General features: G+C 39.4%; 1 protein-coding gene across 4 annotated transcripts in view; it reads left to right on the forward strand.

The window, feature by feature from the left end:
- The window catches only part of LOC113052283 (amyloid-beta A4 precursor protein-binding family A member 2-like), a 68,600-nt gene extending 52,966 nt beyond the window's left edge, over positions 1-15,634 (forward strand). For 2 of the 4 annotated variants that reach the window (XM_026216709.1, XM_026216710.1), the window contains 8 exons: positions 2,898-2,933; positions 3,958-4,044; positions 6,270-6,455; positions 8,809-8,988; positions 12,475-12,687; positions 12,999-13,118; positions 13,206-13,346; positions 14,222-15,634. In XM_026216709.1, the coding sequence (XP_026072494.1) occupies positions 2,898-2,933; positions 3,958-4,044; positions 6,270-6,455; positions 8,809-8,988; positions 12,475-12,687; positions 12,999-13,118; positions 13,206-13,346; positions 14,222-14,293 (1,035 nt within the window). In that variant the 3' untranslated portion in view covers positions 14,294-15,634. Of the gene's footprint in view, positions 1-2,897; positions 2,934-3,954; positions 4,045-6,269; positions 6,456-8,808; positions 8,989-12,474; positions 12,688-12,998; positions 13,119-13,205; positions 13,347-14,221 lie in introns of all 4 variants that reach the window. The other 2 variants (XM_026216711.1, XM_026216712.1) reach the window with 2 other exon arrangements.
- Positions 15,635-15,784: the final 150 nt, after the last annotated feature.

Below are 15,784 nucleotides of genomic sequence, written 5' to 3' on the forward strand. Positions count from 1 at the left end.
CTCTCCTCACTGTCACATTGTCTGGTCTCACAGTTGGCTATGCTACCCTTATCTGCGTTCTGCTCCTCAGCTCCAGTGCTCCATTATCTCCACGCTCTGCCGTTCCCCTGAAAGGAAATTGGACTAAGTTACTCAGATAAGCCCCGCTAACCCTTGCTACTCCCTGAACTCTCACCTGGACTCTTTGCCATGTTTTCTCCTACCTGCCTGTGTTCAATTAAACCTGCTTTTGTTTGCACTTCCCACTGTGTCCCCTTGTATGTCTACTGACAGAAGACCAGACCATCAAATCTCCAGGAGTATTGGAGCACCATGGACCATTCTATATTCCCTCATTCAAAATGGCCGCCCAATGGTGGACTTTATGTTGGAGTTCAGAGAGCTGGTCAAAACTTCTGCAGTGGGCGACTCAGAGCTGATAGCATTGTTTTGAGGAGGCTTAGATAATCTGGGGTACTCTAGAATGCCCAAGGACCTTCTCATGGGCTTTCTCAAGGAATGCAAGTATTATGCCTTGCAGCTGAGTCAATCCACTCCAGTGTCGGCTCCAGCCCCTGAATGCGCTCCAGCATTGGCTCCAGCCCCTGATACCACTTCAGTGTCGACTCCTGCCCCTGAATCCAATACATCCAAAGCCCCTTTCACACTGCCATTCCGGCAAATCCAGGGGTAAAGTGTTTCTGCAATTGTTCCCGGGTCGCTAGATTTTGCACTTTCACACTGCCAGTGATGACCCGGTATATGTGCGTGCTTTCACACACAACCCTTGAAGATCCTGTAACGACACGTGACATCAGCGCGTGACGTGTAATGTACGAGTCGACAACGCTTGGCACGTTATACTTTAACTGAAGCAAGCGAATGATCTCTGAGTCAGCGCGGAAAGTGAGGAGCTAACTGATCTCTGCTTCATTACAGTTTGCACATATGTTTTCGTCGCGAACGTTGATCTTCCTTCAAAACAGCCGGTAAAAGAGTCACGCAATAACGCGCGTCATCACTTCGACACGGAATTAGATCTGGCTTTTGTTCACACAGCGCTCGTCCCGGGTCGAACCCCGCAATGTTACTAGGTCCCCGACCCGGGTTCAATTCGGTAATCGATCCCGGGACATGGTTGCTTTCACACAGAAGGCAACCCGGCAATGTTCCGGAAATATTGTGGGTCCGACGTGCAGTGTGAAAGGGGCTCAAGAGAGGGCTTCTGTTTTCATGTTAAGCCCAGAGAGGGCGGTTGTTCCCATGTCTGGACCAGGGAGGGCCTCAAAACCAGAGTCTAGCCTAGAGAGGGCTCCTGTCCTCACGTTCAGCCCAGAGAGGGCTGTTGTTCCAACGTTAGGCCCAGGGAGGGCCTCAAATCCCAAGTCAAGACCAGGGAGGGCTCATGCTTCCATTTCAGGCCCAGAGAGAGAGAGAGCATCGGTTCCTGAATGCAGCCTTGAGTAGAATTCTGAGCTTAGCCCAGAGTCATTCCCAGCCAGGGGATTCAGAGTCTTTTGGGGGGTGGGTTTGTTGTTTTCTCCCGACGTGCTCCCTGTAACCCAGTTTCTCCCTCTCGTTTGATTGTCATTCCATTCACTTGTGTACCTTTAATTATCCTCATTAGTCTCTCACCTACTCTCAGTCCACAATCACCATCACTGGGAGTCTTATTCACCACCTATCAAGCTCCCCGTATCCTTGCACTCTCCTCGCTATCACTTTGTCTGGTCTCACAGTTGGCTCTGCTACCCTTACCTGCCAGTTTTCTCCAGCGTTTTGCTCCTTGTTCTCCTCAGCTCCAGTGCTCCATCGGCTCCATGATCTGCCGTTCCCCTGGTACCCCCTGGAAAGGAAATTGGACTAAGATACTTAAGCCCAGCTTACCCCTGCTACTCCCTGAACTCTCACCTGGACTCTTTGCCTTGTTTTCTCCTACCTGCTTGTGTTCAAATAAACCTGCTTTTGTTTGCACTTCCCACTGTGGCCCCTTTTATATCTACTGTCAATAACACTTTTAATACAACTTAAATTAAATTAAAAATGAAAATGATACAAATGATAAATACTAGAAATAGTATTTAAATAACATTACATCATGCCATTTGATTCAAGTCTACGAAAATATAATTTCACTGCAAAATTAAATAATATTATTTAAAACAATCATATTTTTTATATATTTTTCTTCCTCGAAAAAAAAAAAAAACATTCTTAGTGCATTGTTCATATCTTGCCATGTTGTTTTTCCATGATGTGTTGTGGTTAAAGAAATCAAAAGAACCTTTTATTAGTAACATTTTCCTGTATGATTTTGTTGACGAGATTAAAAATGTTGTACAGTAGAATACACTGTACAATATCCAGTCAGTCCACTATGACAGCTGTTGTTCTCCCTGAAGTCATAATATGGCAGGTTGATAAACTGAGGTGTTAGGCTGCATTTGTTGTGAGATTCTGACAATGAATCTAGTGTCAGTGATGAATCACACAACTATAACAATATGACATTTATTGAAAGTAATGACTGCTTATGCTATAAAAGGACTAACATATATTATTGGATACAAATAGACATTTTTCTTATCCTGTTGAGAAATGTCAATGCGTAAAATAAATTACAAATTTTTTTCTGTTTTTTTTTTTTTTTTCAATGTACAGTAACATTTATTGAACCCATATCTGCATGTCCTATGATTTGCTATCTATATGTATGTGTGTGCAAAGGGAAATGTTGCCACATTCTGGGTTTGTTCATGTTTGTGTACAAAGAACACACATGCCATACATGGCATGCAGAGTTTGTGTTTGGTTGTTTATATGTTTTGCCTGTTTTTAATGTTTTTTTTTTTTTACCTTCATGTTTTTTTGCTGCTCCCGTGTGTGACGACCCCTGTATTATCCTGAACATCTTCCAGAGGGTACAGAAGGCAGTCAAAATCAAGAAAAAGGCGGTGTGTAAAAAAAAAAGACTGATAGAAGAAGAACATGCCTTTTTTTGCCATCTACTTCATCTCTGTGTCCATCATCTGTGTAGCTTTTATAAGTTCTGGTGAAACCAGGTGAAGTGAAGCTTTAGATCTGGCTGTCTGGGATCTGTGAGGGCCTCTTTAAGCCAAACTAACTATTGGCAAACCAGCCTCTTCTGGGCTGCAACTGATGCATATAAACCTTTGAAGATATGGGTTCAAATTTCAAAGCTATTTTACACAGACTGCACTTTTAGCCCTGTATAAAATGTAGCTGTAGCCGTCTGTGTGTAGAACCATTTTTTATGGCAGTAACACAAAACAAAAGCAAGAATCTCAGCAGAAATGTGCTGGCAGGCAAATGATTGGCACTCTGAGACAGCCTGACAGCTGGTTAAGTGTTGCCATTGTGTCATTTTACTTACCCGTCTGTCATTGCATCACCCTGTGCTCCACCACACTGCACCGAATGGCTCTCGCTCTCTCTCTCTTTCACTCACTCACTCTCTAGTATCAATCATTTCATTATTTCAAAGCTCCGCATGGCATCTACTTATCACAGAGGGCTGTATTCCCAGTGATTATTTGTCTCTTGGCCTGATTACCTCACTGTGTTTCTCAGTTATAGGCTTTGAACAGTTTTGTAGTGTTTTGAAGAGTTTTGATTGTAATAAATTATTAATTGGACAGGTTATCGATAGTCGATGCAGTTTCACATTTCCAATCCATATGTCCTTTGCACCTGAGCACACCATATTGTTTCCCAATTGGGATATTAATGCTGCAATTTACAGAGGTTAAGCATAGCCCTGCCATGTGGACAAGCTTATGCCCGTGCATGATTTATGAATAAACATTTAAAATGCTTTCATTAGGGGTCTGAGAGGTTGTGCCTTTTCTTTAGGTCTTCTCATGAGCCACTGTGAGTTACAGCATTCTGACCCCTTGGAGGTAGGGGGTAGTTTTTTCATATTTTTGTTCATGTTTTTTATTTCTTTTTTGTCAGCAGAATCCAGAGGGAGATGCTCAGACTTTGACTGAGGTGGATCTTTTCATCTCAACTCAAAGGATCAAAGTACTCAATGCAGACAGCCAGGTGAGTTCATGCGGCTGCCTAGTGATACAGCTTTCAAAATAAAATCTGAAAAGATTAAAAAAAAAAAAAAAAACGGAGAAAATGGAATATGCACATAAGTGTAAGTAATTAACTGATAGCTGAATTAATTGTAACACTTGGATGCCTTCATCAATTAAGCAGATAAATAATAAGCCTCAAAGCAAAATAGTATATATTGGTTTAATATCCCTTCTGCCTTCATAACAACTAATAACTAATATCCCTTCTCCCTTTATACCAACTAATATTACATTCTATTTTTACAAAGTTTGGGAATCATTTAAAGTTACTGAGGCGGAATGGCCAAAATATGTATTCTCAAGATGTAGAGTGTACATCATACATTATAAATCATATTTGGAAAAAAGAAGATAAATCTTATTTTGATTTGTGAAATATTTATTCAAAGAGAACGCTCAGATATTGTATCTTACATAACCTGTTGTTACATAACTGAAATAAAACACGTAATGTGTGTCTGTAGAGACAAGAGATGTGCATATGATCAGGCTTGTAGACAGTGAAGGAGAGCTTAATGATGGTAATAACTAAGATTTGTTCTTAATCTCCAGCTGCAACAGCTCCTCCTTTTCCACACTAGTGTTACTGTAAGCATAAGGTAGGAAGAGCTATTTGCTGCTTTAATGGTACGATTAATACCCGGGTACCGAGTAACATAACTGTGTGTGTTGCTGCGGTTATGTGTATGAGTTCTGACTAAACAGCAGTGAGTGGGCAGGCTGGCATGGACATTTCGTTATGTGCTGCAATGCAGTGTCAGTCCTCACCCTGCCTGTCACATCTCACAGTGAGTCTCTATTGGCTGTTACAGACTCATTACAGTGCCTTCAGGGCTCTATTGATATTCCTCAGACATTCAAAGTACCCTAAGACTGAAACTTTTAGATTTAATTCAGCCCAATCTGCTTAGCACACAGAATCCTATACGAACTTTATTAAAATGTACAATTAATGTTTCATTACCTCACACTTACAATGATACACTGATAGTCATGACATCATTGTAATATTTGCATGCTGAATTGCAATTGTTTTTTATTACATATTTTGGCATATTAAATTAAGATTCATCCTTTCTTTCTTGCTTCTATTTATCACCTTTACATGTATTACTAGGCTGGTAATGGATTACATGGCTGGATGTAAATATATCTAATGACTGTGGTGGATGCGTGGATTCTGGTGCACAGCCAACTGAAAACAAAACAGATTCTTTGTGTCATGACAAAGACAAAGCATCTCAGATGAAGAATTTAAGTAACACACAACCAAAGCCTATAACATTGCTTTACCTTAAACACTGGTCTTGTGCTCTCTTGCGAGCGCTGATATTTCCTTAATGTAAGCTGAGTGTTGTTACTGAATAGTAGAGGAAGCTTTCAGCAATGCAAATCGTCATCTGTTAGCCGCATATAAAATATATGCATTAAGTTGAAAGAAAGTGCTATTTTTAAAAACTGATAGATGCTGATGGTCCTTCACAATCTGTTTCATAGAGTCTTTGAAGTAAACGTGCCACATATTATGCTCCTATAAATTAAAGAAGAGCTGCAAAACAATGAAAATGAAAATCCCGCACATGACCTTTGTGTGCATTGAATCGAAATGCTGCATGAATTTCCTCTGTGCTCTGGATCATTAATTCTTTCAGCCCTCTGAGGATTTATTAACTTTTATGTTTTTATATAAATATATAAAATGGATTGCATTTCATATGTATGCTGTTTCTTGTTCTGCTCTTACACTCCATTCAGTTCATGGAATATAGAAAAGTATTACAATTTCTCAATTAGAACAGTATCAGAACAGTTATTTTCGTGAATACAATTTCAAGGTCATCTTCCCTTTACTAAGCAGGGATGGCTGTAACTTTACTGTTTAAAGATCTGGGTGAACACAAGGATGTATGCTTGCAGCTTCAAACAGATCTTCCTGAAGGGGGATTGATGAATAGGAGCGTTCTGGGAACCCACTGTGCATTCTTATCCCTAGGTTGCATCTGGAGGCCGACGCTAAGAGAATGCAATGCCAGCCCGTTTGAATGAGAAAATCTGTGAAATGATAACCAAGCTGCTCAATGGGATTAAAACACAGCCTTAACTCTAGTCTGGTGTAATGTGTTGGAAGGTGTTGCCACAGAATGCTGAGAAGTAACTGTGGTTACTCTCTTTGTTGTTTCAAAGGAGACCATGATGGATAACGCTTTGCGTACCATCTCATACATTGCTGACATCGGGAACATTGTGGTTCTAATGGCAAGACGGCGCATGCCACGCACCGCCTCACAGGACTGCATCGAGACCACCCCCGGAGCCCATGAGGCCAAGAAGCAGTACAAAATGATATGCCACGTATTTGAGTCCGAGGATGTAAGTGTGAATGCTTCTGTTTCCTTTTATAATCTATATATGCATATCAGCCCAAAGATTGGACAAAAAGAAATTGTGCCCACTTAATAAATTGTGTGGAAATATGACTTTCTATTATAGAAATTATTTTTTCTTCATTTAATAAAAATACCCCCTTTTATGGGTAAGTTGGAACTGATGTTACATGTGATCATCATATATGGGAACCATGTGAATAACTTCAGTGTTATTCCAATATGTAAAACTGTCCAAACATTTGATTTGTATATATGCACACTACTTTTTAAAAGTTTGTTTTCAGTAATTTTCTAAAAATATTTTTTAAAGACGTCCTTATGCTCACCGAGCATCCAAAATACAGTAAAAACAGTAATATTGTGAAATATTTATGTCAGTTTCTAATAACTGTTTTGTAATTTAATCATGTAATTAATAATTATGCAATTTATTCCTGTGATGGCAGAGCTGAATTCTCAGCAGCCATTAGTCTCAGTGTCACATGATCCTTCAGAAGTCATTCAGCCTGATCACTGCTGGTGTGTTTTTTGCCTTTGTGTTTTTATCATGACTGATTTAGATGTTCAGTTCTCTGAATAATTCTAAAGCAGCCGTGTTACCTGTGCAAATCAAAGCCAGCACACATGTTGGGATGCTAGATTAATGGCATGACCCCTACTTGTGTAAAGAAAGGGTCAACATATGCACATCCAAACAAAGTCTTGGCCAGGTGCAAGATCAAATGGTACATCAAATAATGGAAAAATATCTGCACACTGTTATTCTCCCTTTATTCCAAAAAGTAAAAAATAGCAACGTTTCGGTCAAAGACCTTCGTCAGGCAAATGCAATGATCCCTACCTGTGCACATGTCATCTGAGGGGTACTGTTGAATCAGAAAAATGCCACAATTATTAGCAAAGGAGTGAACTTCTATTCCACTGCACCTCTTTAGCATTCTAGTGCCGAAAGGCAAATATAATAGCCTTTATCCAGCAATTTTTCTACTTCCAATGAAGATTATTCAGTAAGATTTAAATAAGGTTGTAGTGCTTGAAATTGGCCAGTGTATTCACATTTCACAGTGAGCACTACTGTAGCACAAGCTTAGCTTCAAAGACAACAGCTAGTGGTTTTGGAGACTGTTCAAAAAACATAAACGTATTCTAGAGTGAGAAATCAATGTACAATAATACACTATGAGTGAGCAGATTCACAAAAAATCAAATCAATAAAGAGGAAAAAAATTGACACAGTGTTCATCTGCTGCATTGATTTGCGGTATATATATATATATGTTTTTTTCATGTATTTGTAAAGGCAAATGTAACAAACAAATCTCCATATTCATCGGGAAGAAGGAGGCGGGAACCGGCGCACAATCAAAAAGCATTTTAATAATTCATAAATACAAAACGGCACACCAGCCCCTCACAGACGACTGGTGCGCACAAATAAAAGCCAAAACATAAAATAATGTCCCAGGCCTGGTCCTCTCTCGTCCTTCACGGTCGTCGCTCCAGTTTTATATCCTTCCATCTCCTACGTGGGACTCGATACTAGCGGTGGGGCTCAGGTGTAGCTCATCTCCAATCACTACACCTGGCCTCACTCCTCGTTCCCACGCCTCTCGGCCCCGCCCCACTCGCCACAGTAAAGAAGCTTATATGCAGAACAACTAACCTGCTTCCAGGCCAGAGGAGAACTGGCCCTCTGACTGAGCCTGGTTTCTCTCAAAGTTTTTCTGATGGAGTTTCGGTTTCTTGCCTCTGTCACTTGGGGCTCTGTTGGATCTTAATATAATATTGATTTGACTGCACTAACACTATAAGTTGAGAACAAAACTTTGACTGAATTGAGATGGATAACAACAATATAGTCTTCTTTACAGCTGCTTTATAGAGGGATTTGTTTCATAATTTAATACATTTGCAACATCAAAACTGTTATAGAGCTGAATAATGACACTTGTCTTCTTTAGAGCTTGTTTCATAACCGGTGAACTTTGCAGTATTGACACTGTTACTGAAGAAAATTAAATCAACATTGCACTAAACTGGGCTGAATAATGACACCAGTGTCTTCTTTAGAGCTGCTTATCGAATGAAATTGAATTGGTTTCATAACTAATGAATTTTGCAACTTTGACACTGTAATTTTTCTGTTTATTAGTGTGAAGCTGCTTTAAAACAATGATTACATAGATAAATTACAAGATAAATGTGACTTAACTTGCTTTTTTCTTTAAAAGGCTCATAATAAACTATATGTGAAATGATTTAGTTCTATTTACTTCTATTATGTAAGCAGCTTATAATTAATGCCAGATGTATACATTCTTCTCCAACATATGCAGGCCCAGCTCATAGCACAGTCCATTGGTCAGGCATTCAGCGTGGCCTACCAGGAATTTCTCCGAGCCAATGGGATCAACCCAGAGGACCTGAGCCAGAAAGAATACAGCGACATCATCAACACACAGGAGATGTACAATGATGACCTCATCCACTTCTCAAACTCAGACAACTGCAAAGAGGTCAGCTGCCAGACGCTTTCTTCTCTGTTAAGTGTTTTCTCTGTGTTAGAACACAGCTGACCCGGCACACTGATGCTTTTCTGCTCAATACCAGCGGGATTACTAGAAAGCAGAGGAAAGGGATGACGGACAGCAGCACACACCATAAAAACCACTGGTAACACTTGAGCTAGGTTGTAAAGTATCTAGAACTTAGTTTCCAAAAATGAAAATTGTAAATGAATTTTCATTTTGGGGAGAACTATCCCTTTTAGTGTTGTGGTTATATAATGGCTTATATAAAGGATTTGACATGGTGTTATGTGTTTGTAGCCAGTGACAGTGACAGTGTGAAAGCACAGATGTCACTTAATCAGATCATTTTGTTGTCTATGATGTTGATCCTAAAAGCTGCTTCTCAAACTACTACTAAACAGTGAAATTAAATGAAATGCTCCATTATGCAAAACGGTAAATTAAATGCCTCCAAAGAAGATTTCAAATCTCTCTCTGAGCACTCTGCGTTCAAATGGTGTCAGTCACGTAAATCACAGTTTCAGTTATTGACAGCTTGTTGCTGTCCCGTTTGAGAGCTTACCCAATTGTCATATTAAGGAGCCGGTCTTCCAGATGGGACACAATTACAGTGATTTAAATCTCAATGTCCAATGATAAAATCACCAAATGCTTTTCCATTGCAAATATTGCTCAAGGATGCCCAGTTAAGCACAGCATCTGAGCAGTACACCACCTGATGTGCACACAGATTCATTAAACCAAATGATGCTCAGCATGATAGTAATGTACAGTTTTATTGAACTTTTACTGTCTGAAATATTGAAATGCTTCAAGAGCTATAACATTTACTCTACCATTTAAAGGGGACATAACACACGTTTCATCCAATCTTATGTTAATCTTGAGTGCCTGTCTAGCAGTACTGTCATCATATCTCAGAAGAGTCTTTAGTTTTGAAAGTAATTACTAATCATTTGATAACATCAGATTTCTAAAAGAAACACAGAGCTTCTCTCTGAAAACAGCCTAAAGAGTCGTGAGCACTCCATCACAGAAATTTGAAGTAGTGATTCCAACTGACGACCAAGATCTTTTATTGCTGGGGTCAATCCATCTTTCAGTATCAAATTATGTGAAAATACAGCATCGAACCTGGCCTTGTTTATACAACATTTGTCACCGAAAATACAGGAACAAACAAACAGACTTGCAAAACTCCTTTTTTTTTTTTAAACAAACTGCATCCACTGTTCCCTTAACACGGGGTCCTTTGGGAAGCTGAACACGGTTATCTTTCCCTCACATCCAAAAAAACACTTCTTTGTAGACATTATTCTCGAGTTATGTCACGTACGGTGATACAAGAAACACGGGAGAGATCCAAATGCAGGTTAAAGGTTTATTGAGGGGCAATCCAAAAGGGTAAACAGTCCAGGCAGGGTCAAAACCAGAAAATCCAATAAACATAAAAACAAAACAAGAACACACGGGAAGAGCAGACTCTGGAAGGTATCACACTTAAGACAAGGACTCCGTGACACAGACTAAGACAGACCGGGTATGAATACAGAGAAGGATAATGAGGGAACTGGAGACAGGTGGGGAACAGTCACTTAACTAAAACAAGGAGGAAGGTGACCAAATAAGGGAACAGGAAGTGATAAGGTGACAGACACCGTGGAAACGGAGGACGCTTAGTGGAAACCCAGGGAACACAACCCAGACACTGTGACAAGTTAGTCCTGTGCAGTGCTGCAGATGACTAAACTTTCCAAAACATATGCCTTGTCCAAATACCTGCACTTGTGGTCTTTGCACTTGACCACTTGACTACTTTTATGACATATTTCGGGCCCTATTTTAACGATCTGAAACGCAAGTGTCAAAGCGCGAAGCGCAAGTAAGTTTGTGGGCGGGTCTCGGCGCTGTTGCTATTTTCCCGGCGGGATAAATGGCTCTTGCGCCCGGCGCAAATCTAAAATGGGTTGGTCTGAAGTAGCTTCATTATTCATAGGTGTGGTTTGGGCGTAACGTGAAATAAACCAATCAGAGCGTCATCCAACATTCCCTTTAAAAGCAAGTGCGCAAGTTCCATTATGGATTGCTATTATTATGGCGTATTTACCAGGTGCACGCCAGGAGCGGTTCACAGCCGAGGAGACTGATGTTCTTGTAAGAGCAGTGAAAGACAGAGAAGTTGTGTTGTATGGGGATGGGAGAAACCCACCCAAAATACACCACAATGATTTCCGTCATCTCATGTGTTAATATTTTTTTTAGTGTAACAATTTATGATATGCAAAAATAACTGTTGCATCTGTGTAGATTACATGAGCAAAGTGTATGCGCGTTGTGCACGCTATACATTATGGTCAAGCATGCGCCCTTAAAATAGCATAATGAACAACGCGCAACGCGCCACTGACTTTAGACTAGGTTTTTTCTGGTCAGTGGCGCAATTGTTTAATGGAACAGCAAAATAGCACAAGGGATTGTTTGCGCCGGAACACGCCTCCTTTTTTGCGCTGAACCGCCCAGGGAGCGCAAGTTCATTCACTAGTTTAGCGACGTGCTTCTGTGGAGGGAAAAGCGCGCTTTGCGCGGGTGCAAAATAGGAATGACACATGCGTCGGTGTACAAAGTCAATTACGCTGGGTGCAAGATAGGGCCCCAAGTGTTCAAGTGAGCATGAAGACCACAAGTGTGTGTAGAACTTTTCATTACCTGATGGGACACAATTATAGTGTGTTTACAGAGCATTATTTTTTTATTTTCAATACTTTGCATTTTAAAATCAGCTTCTAAATGTCTGTTTAGTAGTCCCTATAACATATGACACAATTTAATTTAGTGGTGCTTCTAATTATGTGATAAAAAGAAGTCGCAAATAATTATCACCACTACTCATTTGCACCAATAAAACGTGCAACTGTTTGTTTTACTACCATATTATATATAATAACAAATTACTACTAATAAAAGCCTCACGATTTTATTCCACAACATGATGCATGATGGGATACACTAAGCCTTGAATCCCGGTCCAGACAAGGATTTAGTATGCGTTAAGGGCACTGCGCTTTGGTGTTTTTAAGACCTGGGACAGTCTTGTGCACGCACTTCCTGTCGCGCGCACTAGCTCTTAAGTGGCCAAGACCGCAAGTGTGGGTATTTGGACAAGGGGTGTATTTGGCACAGAAATATTCCAATACAGAGTCATACGTACAAATCGTTTTTTAAAACTTTGGCCATGTTAGGCAGGAGAATCCATCTCTTAAACAGTGTAAATAGCTCTGAGTGCATGATATAGCATTAAACACCCCCTTCAAAACCAGTGCACCAAATAACGGAATTTTAAATGCCCAAGGTTGTTCTCTATAGCACCGAGTAAAATTGTTTCCTTAACTGGCCTTTTATTGGCAATCAACTACAATCCCTTGCCTATGCCTCTGTCTCACTCTCACTCTCTCTATCTCTCTACTCCCACAGTTGCAACTGGAGAAGCAGAAGGGGGAGATTCTGGGCATAGTTATTGTGGAGTCTGGCTGGGGCTCTATTCTGCCCACTGTCATCCTGGCAAACATGATGAATGGAGGCCCTGCCGCCCGTTCTGGGAAGCTCAGCATCGGTGACCAGATCATGTCAATCAACAACACCAGTCTGGTGGGGCTGCCTCTCGCCACCTGTCAGGGAATCATCAAGGTGTGCAGAGGGCTTGGGCTGTCACAGCGCGCAGTGGGCTGAATCTTGGCTTGGCCATGAATCCATCTGTGTTATTTTGAGTAGCTGGTTGTTAAGGGTCTGCTGGTTTAGGGCTACCGAACCACCACAGGTCAATCAAGTGCTTGCAAAGGCAATACAGTCTTGATTTCCTGTTGTTATGATCCAAGTGTAATAACACAGTGCAGGTGTGATTGTATCATTATTATAAATCGTATTAACATATTATTGTGTGATCATATTATACAATTCTAGTAATATAACCGCATGCATGTTTTGTTCATCTCCACCAGGGCCTGAAAAACCAGGTGCAGGTGAAGCTAAACATCGTGAGCTGCCCTCCTGTAACTACAGTTCTCATCAAGAGACCAGACCTCAAGTACCAGCTGGGTTTTAGTGTGCAGAATGGCATTGTGAGTATGGTGGAAGAGGCAGTCTGAAATAAAGTCTTGAGATATAATTCTTACTGTTAAGTTCAACTTTTGTTTTGTGCTCCTCAGATCTGTAGTCTAATGCGAGGAGGGATTGCAGAGAGAGGAGGCGTGCGGGTTGGTCATCGTATTATTGAGATAAATGGCCAAAGTGTTGTGGCCACGGCACATGAGAAAATCGTCCAAGCTCTCTCCAATTCTGTTGGCGAGGTGAGCACTATACATACACTACCTTTTGAAAGTTTGAATCATTTATTTTGTATTGTTATGTTTTTGAAAGTCCCTTATGCTCATTAAGGCTGCATTTATGATCAAAATAGAGTGATAATAGTAATAGTATAGGTTATTACAATTTAAAATATCTGTTTTCTATTTTAATATATTTACTATATAGATATATTTGAATATATATTTCATTATTTGTTTTAAAATGTAATTTATTCATGTAATGATAAAGCCAAATTTTTTTACCAGCCATTACTGCAGTCATGAGCGTAACATGATCCTTTAGAAATCATTTGAATATGCTAATTTGGTGTTTAAAAAAACACATGTGACCCTGGACCACAAAACCAGTCTTAAATGTAAATTTTTCTTAATTGAGATTTATAGATCATCTGAAAGATGAATAAGCTAAGATTTCCATTGATGTATGTTTTTTTAGGATCGGACAATATTTGGCAGAGGTACAACTATTTAAAAAAATCTAAATAGTGAGAAAAATTGCCTTTGAATTTGTCAAAATGAATTCTTAGCAATGCATATTACTAACCCAAAATTAAGTTTTGATATATTTACAGTAGGAAATTTACAAAATCTCTTCATGGAATATGATCTTTACTTAATATCCTAATGATTTTTGGCATAAAAGAAAAATCGATAATTTTGTTTTTTTGGCTATTGCCAAAAAATAAACCCCAGTGACTTAAGGCTGGTTTTGTGGTCCAGGGTCACATATCTTATTGTCTGTGTTGAAACTGTGATTTAGGACTGTGATAAATAGGAAATTCAACAGAACATATGTATAGTATATTAATTCTATTACTGCTTTTAGTAAAAAGATTTATTTCTTTGTCCTGAAACAGATCCACATGAAGACTATGCCAGCTGCCATGTTTAGACTCTTAACTGGTCAGGAGACTCCCATGTATATATGATCTGAGGTGGACTTCAGCTGAGATACACAACCCTGGGCACTGGGAAATGTCTGAATGCAGCAGTCACCATCCTCCATTTATCTTCACCAAAAACAACTCCCATCACCGTTAACATTACTTAAGAGCTATGGTGTGTCATTTCTGCATAGTGTGGATTCTTTTTAATTTGTCATGTTTGCTCTTGGGTGTGTGCACAGCCCGATGATGATGATGAAGATGAAATCGATGCATCTCAAGTCGTGATGCAAGGGGGCACTTTGTACATTTGATTTTGATGCTACTCTTTAATTTATTTACAATTATGTAATGTGGACATTGTTGGAGAGATGCAAGTTTGCTTTGTAAATATGTAATCGTTATATCAATATCAGAAAGGAATGGAAAAGCCAGAGAAAGAAGTCCAGAGAGAAGCCCAAAACATCAAACCTAGTGACCATTCCAGAACGTTTGTTTCCGTTATTAGGACATAAAAGATTGGATATTATACTTGTTATCTGGTTATTATCTGGTTTTTATTTAATTTTTCCTTTTATTTAATTTTTTTTAAAATCAAATGCACACTTAATCAGTACAAGTCCCTTACATATAAATAACTGAATTTACTGCAGCAAATGTGGCAAAATGTGACATGACGTAAAAAAAAAAAAAAAAAAAAGCTCAATAATTACATAATCCAGACTAATAGAACTTTGCAAGACTGACTAGTATCAGGGACTTTATCAACAGAGGAGAATCGTTTCACACTGATAGCCTTCATCAATGGAGAATTGTCATCTAGTGGGCATTAAAACAGCAAATTTTGAGAGTAGTTTTTTACTTCCAAGCGAGCGAATCTTTTGTAAAATACCATATGTAAACAATTTGTGGACTTCTCCCATGCTGTAATAATCCAAACATTCTCTTGCCATGCTGTAAATGAAGGTTGTTTCAAGCTCAAAAACACTGAATGAAATGTAAGAGTTTATTTTTTATGTGTGCTTTTTTTGTGTATGCCCAGCTGCAACTCATTTGAGTCTGTGGTGAATGTAATAGTGTTGTTAATAGTGTGTCCACTTCCTTAAGCAGTATTAGAATGTCTGTACATAAACGTTTACCTTGTTTAGTACTGTGTCCATGTAGGAATCACTGTTAGTCTCATTTTATCTTTGTGAGGCTTTGGCCTTGGGAAAATAATAAGACACTGTGACCAAAAGCCTTACCGCTGGGTAGGAAAGCTTTTGAAAATCGTAATAAAAAAAAGAGTCATGAAACAACTAATAATACATGAACATAAATACCTGTTTGCATGCATCTTAAAATGACACTATGGCAAAATAATAATAAAGTGTAACATAAGCCCTTCATGCTGTTTTACCTTTGATTCTCTGGCAATTTTGGTTAGTTTATTTGTGATATAAAAAATAGCTTGAAGCCTGAGTGGGTCATAGATCCTGGAAGCATGAAGTCCATGCCAGCTTTAAAATAGCTCCCTCACCTCATATTAGGAACCTA

The sequence above is a fragment of the Carassius auratus genome, chromosome 32, assembly GCF_003368295.1.
Source record: "Carassius auratus strain Wakin chromosome 32, ASM336829v1, whole genome shotgun sequence".
Classification (NCBI taxonomy): Eukaryota; Metazoa; Chordata; class Actinopteri; order Cypriniformes; family Cyprinidae; genus Carassius; species Carassius auratus.